We start from the raw sequence: 8,989 nt of genomic DNA on the forward strand, positions 1-8,989 counted from the left end.
TGAGATTTACGTGCTTTATTTGAGTATCTTAACAGCGCACGAGCTGTGTAAAGGTAAGAAATCATACATCTGTGGTGCCAGCTGTCATCAAGAGTGATTGGATGGCTGTGTGGCTCAATCTCAATCTCCCATAGTATGTTGGATTAGCTCATTTTGGTTTGACTTCCTCGGTGTCATTGAAAACACATCTGCAAGGCCCAGAGCCTCCTTCTCTCTTCATCCGTAGCCAATAGTGTGTTTGTCTGTGCGTGTGTATGTGTAGGTGTGTATGTGTGCGAGCAGTCCTTGACTGCAGTGGATAGGTGCTGATTAGCCAAGCTGCCGGGGTCTTTTGTGCTCCTCAGACGGGGGTATAATTGTTCTTTGTTTAGCGCTCAGCATCTCTTTGAAGTCTCTCATTCAATTTATGTCCTTACAGATTCTCTCTCCCTTCTGCCATCTCTGTGGTATCCACCCGCGCTTTTTTTTCTTTTTTTTTTTTGCTGGGTGTCATACCCCTGTGTCATAATTACATAGCAACGTATAACCACATACAGTGCACGAAACATACAGATTGCAGATATGGAAATGAATTCATGTGGTAGAAGCCTGATCCGTGTCACATAAATCTTCTTGAGCCTGACATTTTGAACAATTTTTGTTTAATAAATCACAGCAACCTCAAAGACATCAGAAGCCTGTCTTACCAGTAACATGAAGAAAAATAACCATCCTGCCATTGACTGAGCTGAGCATCATTACCATGACCCTCTCCCTCTCCCAACAGTCTCTTCTGCTGGGATGAGGATTGTTTTTGACAGCTAGTTTAAATGCAGTAACGCCGCCATTGTTTCTTTCCGTTAATGTCATGATTAAATGGAATATCGCTGGTTTTAATGAACCGCAATGGTACTGAAGTAAATGACTCCCAACCAGCCAAGATAATGCAGTCCATTTGAGTAGGTCTACGATATAATGTGCCATATAGACAGACAGAGAGAAAAGAGAGGAGTGTGCATGAGGGAGAGACTCCTGTTGGTTCTCATTGCCAAATCTCCCTAAGGAGCGAGCTGTTTATGAAAGGCATTGGCAAGCAAGCCGGTGTGTGAAGGGAGAAGACAGAGAGAATGAGGGCAACGTCTAAGAGGAGAACGATGGTTTGTTTTTTTTCCCTTTGCAGGGAGACAATAGCAAACGGAGGGAATAAGAGAAAGAGAACAGGGGTGGGTAAACCTGTTGCCTGCTTCAGTTGCCAAGGGCTACCTGTTGCTAACAGTGTGTGTGTGTGTGTGTGTGTGTGTGTGTGTGTGTGTGTGTCTGTGTGTGTCTGTGTGTGTCTGTGTGTGTCTGTGCGTGTGTCGATCGTCTGGGAGCAGATAAAGAACGCAGCGGCTAACGTGCTGAGGGAAACCTGGCTCATCTACAAACACACCAAGCTGATGAAGAAGATCGACCACTCCAGAGTCCGCAAACACCAGCGGAAGTTCCTCCAGGCTATACATCAGTGAGACCACACCTAACACTCACACACACACACACACACACACATACGCATGCAGAAGCTCACACACGTACATAACAGTGAAGTTGATCTTGTCCTTTGAAATCAGTTGTACTTTCTATCCACCCACAGTTTGAATCACATTGATAATCCGATAAAGTGCATGAATCCCTACACTCTCTCTCTCACACACACACACACACACACACACATACACACACACACCACTCACACACATAAAATGAATCATCATCTGCTAAAGGGCAAGTTCACTCCAGGCAAATACAGTTGAGGGACTGGATGATCAGTGCGTTGTGTACTATTAGACACTCTGATCATCATAGTATCTCTGCTGAGGAGTGTTGTTGATACGTACAGCACAACTTAATCATGCATTGTTTAGTTATGTTTTAATAGGGAGCCTGTCTTGTTAAAGGTTGTTTGACTCAAAGATGTTTGTATATCCACTGTCTGGCATCACAATTAAGTGGCTCGTCTTTGTTGCTTGCCTCTTTGATCTTCTAACAGTTCGGTCTAGACTGGAGAACATTAACAAGTGCCTTCAAAAAGCCAAGAGAGTCAAGAGACCTCAGGCTGTTTTAATTGTTACATAAAGACTGTCGATGAGACTCTGTGAGCACAGTAGCAGGGTCATTTTAGGGCATATGAGTACTTTTCATCCTGGGCCATGTAACAAGGAGATAAGTTCCTCGGAGTCTGCAGCCTCATAAAACCAGTCTGCGCTTCATTATAATGACGGACGCCACAGGGTTTGTTGTATGAAAACACAGATTAGACCTTCAGTTCACTAATTGTTGTTTTGTGGTTTGAGATTCAGCCATGTCCTATTTTTAATTGGACTGAAGAAAGGCGATTTATTGTATCTTATCTAATTTTCTTCCCCTAAACTTGTTTCCCCATAGGTGTTATTCCCCTGAAGGTTTCTTGATAAAAATCTATCCTTTTCTTTCGATTCTAGATTTTAAAGCTTCATGTAGTTTTAGAGAAGAAATTGAAATTAAGTCAAAATTGTAATATTTGCAAACTTAAGTGAATAAACAAGCTGTTCTCAGAGGAAAATAAAGCTTGAAATAAGTTTTTTGAGAAAGTTGGAAGCGTCGGACACATATAAACAAAGTAAAACAGTATGAAATTGAGATGTCTGTTTAGGTCATTTTCTTTATTCAGTTTATTTAGTCATGGAAATGAAGAGACTTTGTTTATTTAATTTGGTTAGGCATAAAAATCTTTTGATTAAAATGTACTCCACAAAACAGCATAATGCACCTTTAAGGGCTTTCTTATTTCAACACTGAAGGCACAGTGTGAAAGGTATGGCCAGAATTTCTGAATTTTAATTTAAACAACAAAAACAAGAACATTATCAACAGAATGTGAAGAAGCGACAGTGTGTCTGCTGAAGTTAGCATGCAGAACAGCTATCCTTGGTCCATCATGTCTTGTGCTACCACTCCGATAGCCCCCTTTAGTTTCAGCTGGTTGGGTGAATGCGAGTGGCTAGTTTGACACGTTTCACATTTTTAGTTTTATCTCTTACAAATAAACAACATAAACTCACAAAATGTCAAGAAAGTAAATATTTCTATGCTTAGTTCTTTATGGACAGAAGATGCAACTGTACAATTTCTGAATTCAAGTTGGTCTCTTTTACTGAACTATGTCGAGCTTAATTGCCTCGTTACCTCATCTTAAAAAAAAACAAAAAAAAACACTCCATTCAAAGTCAAGAGACACCAAATAAATCTCACCAAAACATTTTGGTTTGTCTTTCCACAATCACCTCCGCTTTGGTCGAAATAAATCCTCAATTCAGTGAATAAGAAAAGTATGAAAATATTCTAGTTTCTCGCCCCCTGCTCGCTTCTTTCACACTTCACACCTCTCATGTCCATGCCTGTCTCCATCAGTAATGCTGACAATCACCTCCATACTCTATCCCATGATGTCAAACTAGCATCCTTTGACCTCAGAGGCTGTTGCCATTCCCAGACCGGTGTCCAGCCATGTTCGCAGTTCGCCCTATTGCCCTGGCTACGGTGACTCCCGTCATGATGTCAGGTCGACTCCAGGCAGACTCAAGTCGGCTAACAGGGCTACTAGCTGCATGGCCTAGCTGAGCTAACTAGCTAATGGCAGTTGCAGTTTGCTAGAACAGTTTATTGAGCAGCAGTAAGAGGTTTGCTGATATGCTGCTCCCTATTTGTTTGGAGTGACCTTCGACGGGTGGCCATATTGTAGGCAATACACTTTATTTTAATGTATGTACACTTTCACCTTCAATACAAAATTACAGTGTTCACAGAGCAGCACACTGTCTGCTCGCGGTGTGTTCACATCCAATTCAAGCGACACACTGCAGGTAGAAATAAAGCCGAAATAGGCAAGGTGACCGCTCCACATTGTTGTTGTCTACACCCGAGGGGATTAGCTCTCTGGACCGGCTACTGTGTATTTACTGGGTTTTAACTGTCTATGTGTGTGTGCGCGTGTATTTAACGTGTGTGTATGTGTTTGCAGATTACGCAGTGTGAAAATGGAGCAGAGGAAACTCAGTGATCAGGCCAACACACTAGTGGACCTCTCAAAGGTGAGACACACACACACACACACACACACACACTTGTGAGACACATAGCCATCGTACAGATAAGTAATTTATACCTAGCATGCCTTTGCCCAACAAAATATAGCACAGCATTCCTCCATTTCAGTGCTGACCTGCCTGTTTATGTGGCTTTGTGTCTCCTAGCAACAAACGGAACAAGTGTTAAAACAGGGATGACTGAGTGAGAGAGCGAGGAGGAAATGAGAGGAGGGAGGGGAGTGCTCATGTTTTTCTGTTACCGTGTGGGTGTCTGAGTGAGAATGTGAGTGTGTGTGTGTGTGTGTGTGCGTGTGTGTGTGTGTGTGTGCGTGTGTGTGTGTGTGTGTGTGTGTGTGTGTGAGAGAGTCTGCGTGAGAGTGTAATCGTGAAAAGGAGAGAGAGGAGAGAGGAGAGGGAGTGAGATGGAGACTTGAATAAGAGGGTGGAAAACGATCGAGCGAGGGTGTGTGTGTGTGTGTGTGTGTGTGTGTGTGTGTCTCTTTCCAGGAAGCGCTGCCTTTAGCACCAAATATTTTGCAATTATGCCATCTCAATGACTCCATCTCAATTGGCCACTTGTGTGCTTACCATGGTTACGGAGGCCAGGATGTGCAAGGCAGGGACAAGGCCTTCCTTTCAGCCTCTCTCTCCTATCTCTTATTCTCTCTTTCTTCACGATGTTATAACGCCCACACAGAGATTTCCCTCCAGCCTCCTCTTCACTCCAGCTTCTACTCCCTCTTGGACATTTTTTCCTCTTGCACAGTGTCTTACTCACTCATCCCCAGCCTCGTGCTTGCCCTCTTTCCACATTTACTTCACTCTCTTTTACTTTCACTGACTGCTTATTCAATACAAAAGAATTTGCTCCAAAAAAGCTTTACTAAAGCAAGCCTTATTATACTCCTTTTACGTATTTGCAAGCTGTCTCCCGTCTTCGAAGTACTCTGTGTGCACTAAGTCATCTCCCACTCTCCTCTCTTGTCCTCTCATCTCCTCTCCTCTCTCCTCTCCTCTCACAGATGCAGAGCGTCATGTATGAGCTCATGTCAGAGCTCAACGACCGCAGCGAGGACTTGGAGCGCCAGATGCTCTCCCTGGAGACGCGGGTGGAGCAGCTCACCGCCGGCTTCAACACCCTGCCTGCCCACCTCTCGGCCACTCTCAGCGCCCAGCACGCTGCCCTGGTCCACTTGCTCCGAGAGAGGGACTCAAGGGATGGTAGAGGAGGTGGTGGGGGAGGAGGAGGTGCTGTGGTCCCACTGTCCCCAGCTTCCTCTTTAACCACTGCTCCAGCTTCAGTTTCTCCAGTCCAGGTCCCATCTCCAGCACCGGCTCTATCCCAGGCCCCTTCCTTGGCCCTGGAGTCCCCTCTGTCACCCCCACCACTGAGCCCAGAGGGGAGCCTGGAGGCTAGTCCCAACCTCAACACCTGCACTTCTAGCTGCTGAAGACAGCTCTGAGGAGCAGGAGTGGACAAATAAGGAGAAGAAACAGGGAGAGGGAGAGAGAGGAGAGAATATGTGAGGTGATCCTCAGAAACTAGCGCTCCATGAGAGAGGGATGAAGACAAGACTATGAGAAAAAAAAATAATGGGATTAAGATGGAGGGCCTGTGTGAATGATGAGACATGTTAGGGACTTTGGGGCTCTTTCCTTGACGGGGGAAGGAGAAGAAGAATGGAGATAAAATGGAGACTCTAAAAGGTGCGAGGGGGAGGAAGAATGTCAAGAGGGTGAGAAATGGAGGTAGAGAGGACAAGGAGGGGGAAGGAGAGAGGAGGAGAAATAACGAGGAATAATTATATGAACTCAAAGCTCCTAAATGGAATCCACTCCAATTACTGAAAAAAGGGCCTTTTATTCTCTATCTCTCTCTCCCCTCTGTCTCTCTCTCTCCCTCCTTCCTCCCCCCTCTCACAATCTCTCTCTCCCTTCATCAGGAATTAATGACCATGACTTTTTATCCTTATGATGTATTTTCTATCTGAATGCTAATTGTGTGTCAACGAGCATCCCTTTAACAGAAGGTTCGATCAATACGACCATGATTTAAAAAAAAAAAACTAGTGGCATGCACCGCACACACACACACACACACACACACACACACACACAACTTATATCCAATACCATCCACGCAATACAAGTTAACACAGCACAAAACGTAAATACTTTTCACGACGCAGGCCCTATTTACACTCACACAAATACATTAACGTAGTAGCCCACAACGTAATACTAAAGCCTATACTGCCAAGCACTCATTGCACTGTCAATCTCCACAGAGCACTGCCAAGCAATGTAAACACACTGTAAAAAATATTCATCCAAACGACTTATCTTTTGTGGCTGTTAGCTAATGCAGTAGTTTAGGCTTACGATGCAGAGTTGTGACATTTTAACTACTTGGTTGGGAGAATCGTAAGTGTTCACTGAACAACACAAACTACACATAAGGCGGAAATAAGTCGGTATGACACTGAGGGGTGTGAGTCATCGTAACGTCTGTTTCTTGATGGAGACAATAGCAGATAATGGTCTGACACAACCACAACAAGACTTTATTACTGCGTTAATTGAATTACAGATTGAGTTGATGTTTAAGTGTATTTGTGGGTTTGGTTTTGTTTCATTTCTGTGAACGTTTCTTATGAAAACCACAGAAAATTGACAACAAAGTGAAATACTAGATTTGCAACGCAAGCATTTCTTGAAGTGGCATTTCGATTTGTTTCGAGTTTGAAGATGATATCACAACTGGCAGAGCCCTGCACAAGCTTAATGCTCCACATTTTATGTTATTAAATTAACCGGAGACTATCTACCCAGAGGTCTGCTGCAGACAGTTAAAATAACAGTCAAAACGTTGTCCATCAATAATAAATGATCTGCTTATTCTCTTACTGAAAGGTGGCCTGAGGAAAGAGGAGTCAGATTGACTGGGATGCTGTCGTGTTTGTTTGCTTTCATTCTCTGATAAAACGTAGAATTACAAAATTATAGATTTTTGCATTAGTAATTTAATTGACTTTATGGAAGAAAAAAAATCCAGTCATTAGTTTAGCTGTGTGATTATAAGTTGGTGTGATTAATATTTTTTCACAGTGTATGGTTGTGTCTGTGACCCTTTTTCTGAGGGGAAGAAGACCTTACTTACTGCCATTCTTTTTTTCAAGCTTGCAGTCCCAAAACAACGCACTGTTATCATGAATGTATTCCGTGTAAAGAAATACACTCAAAACATTCTTTGCTTGCTCGATCACTTAAACTGCCATGCAGACACAGGAGCAGACACCCACACGTAGTACACACAGATATACACACACCTCGACAACCAAAGTGCTCTCTCTTAAATGGACTTCAATAAGAGGCAGGGAACGCTGCTGTCACTGGGGACAAAAGATAGCAGGAGGCGTTGCAGATATCTTGACAATATTTCTGAGGGAATAACTGTGAAAATCTGGGCATGGACTTGTTACAGTGCTGTACATGGACTGCTCTTCACTGCTTTAAAAACAGACCCAGGTGGACTACGGATGAACACAAGGGAACACACATAAACCTTACAAAGGATGAATGGCCATGAAGGAGCAGTTGTTTTTGAAATCAATAAAACATAGAAAGAGAGACTAAGGTATATCTGAGGAATTATAATGGTGTGATGGGAGAAGAGACAAGCCTACCCTTGCAATGGAGACAATATTGAAAACTGTCTTATAGCGACACGCTGTGGCCGGAATACTGAATTACATACGCTTGGAATATTGTATAGTATGCTGTTAACGAAATCTAGCTTTGTATTGCTTAGTCTTTTCTACCATTATGATTAAACGCAGTTATAGCTGATATCTAATATTACTAAACTATAGTATTCTTCTCATTCGTCATGACAATTATGATATATGTATTAACAATACGTTAAATAATTATGAACAAGGAAAGTGCCGTTTGAGGTTGAAATTATTTTGTAATTTTATTTTATCAGAGAGAATTAATAAAGTATATATCTATAACATCACAGCTTCCATGTTTTCTGTGTCGCTGTATTTTTTTATATATTTGTTTTATATATTTTATATAAATTCTACTTTCATGTGGTATATTGGCTATCTTTATATTCAGTTAAGCCCTCTATTAACATCCGTGTGGGACAAAGCACATTTCTCGGTTTATTTTGTGCATCTCCACAGAAGAAATACAATCCTGACAATGCATATAAAGACTGTAACAAATAAAATTTAGAGTTGTTATTTAAATATCTTATCAGTCAAATGTGGGCCAACTTTCTCCTATGCCCTGCTGTAAAAGGATTAGCTCCCATTTCGTTGCTCATCCTCTCGCGATATTTGGAGACGGCACCATTGACAGCGACTCGACGGTTGAAGAATTAGCTAATCTGCTTGTGGCGGATTTACAAGTGAGTAGATTTTGTTTCTGCAATAATATTTCAAAGACTTCATTATTTTTTTGTCTTTGGGCTTAAAACTGTTAGGTGTTGGATTTTCGATCATTTTATGTAAAAAAAAAAAAATTGTTAACTCTTATTCTTAGCTGAATGGAAAAACTTGATAGACAATTGGAAAACTTAGCTACTAGATCGTAGTGTTAGCTAGTCAGTGGCTGTTCTAGACCAGTTTTAATAGGGGGGCCAGGTTGGGGCCGGCTTTTTTGTTAGGGGGCACATACAACCCGGAAAAAAGGATAAATCCCTCATTCAGGCAAAGCAGTGTTTACAATTTCAGCAATATTGATTGGGTAGTAAACTGCTGAGACACTTTATTTCTGCCTTTCCCTTCAGAACAAAACTATTGCAAGAAATCTGTCATTGTATTATTAATGCAGACTCCCTGTCAGGGGGGCCACAGGGGGGTCCAGACTTAGAGTTACGGGGGCACTGGCCC

The 8,989-nt window shown here is 42.4% G+C and overlaps 1 protein-coding gene across 1 annotated transcript in view; it reads left to right on the top strand.

Moving 5' to 3' along the window:
* The window catches only part of LOC115567566 (small conductance calcium-activated potassium channel protein 2), a 51,144-nt gene extending 43,036 nt beyond the window's left edge, over positions 1-8,108 (top strand). The window contains 3 exon segments of the mRNA XM_075488152.1: positions 1,356-1,483; positions 4,019-4,088; positions 5,108-8,108. Coding sequence (XP_075344267.1) covers positions 1,356-1,483; positions 4,019-4,088; positions 5,108-5,536 — 627 coding nt within the window. The 3' untranslated portion in view covers positions 5,537-8,108.
* Positions 8,109-8,989: the final 881 nt, after the last annotated feature.

This window comes from Sparus aurata, chromosome 17 (assembly GCF_900880675.1).
Source record: "Sparus aurata chromosome 17, fSpaAur1.1, whole genome shotgun sequence".
In the NCBI taxonomy this organism is placed as follows: domain Eukaryota; kingdom Metazoa; phylum Chordata; class Actinopteri; order Spariformes; family Sparidae; genus Sparus; species Sparus aurata.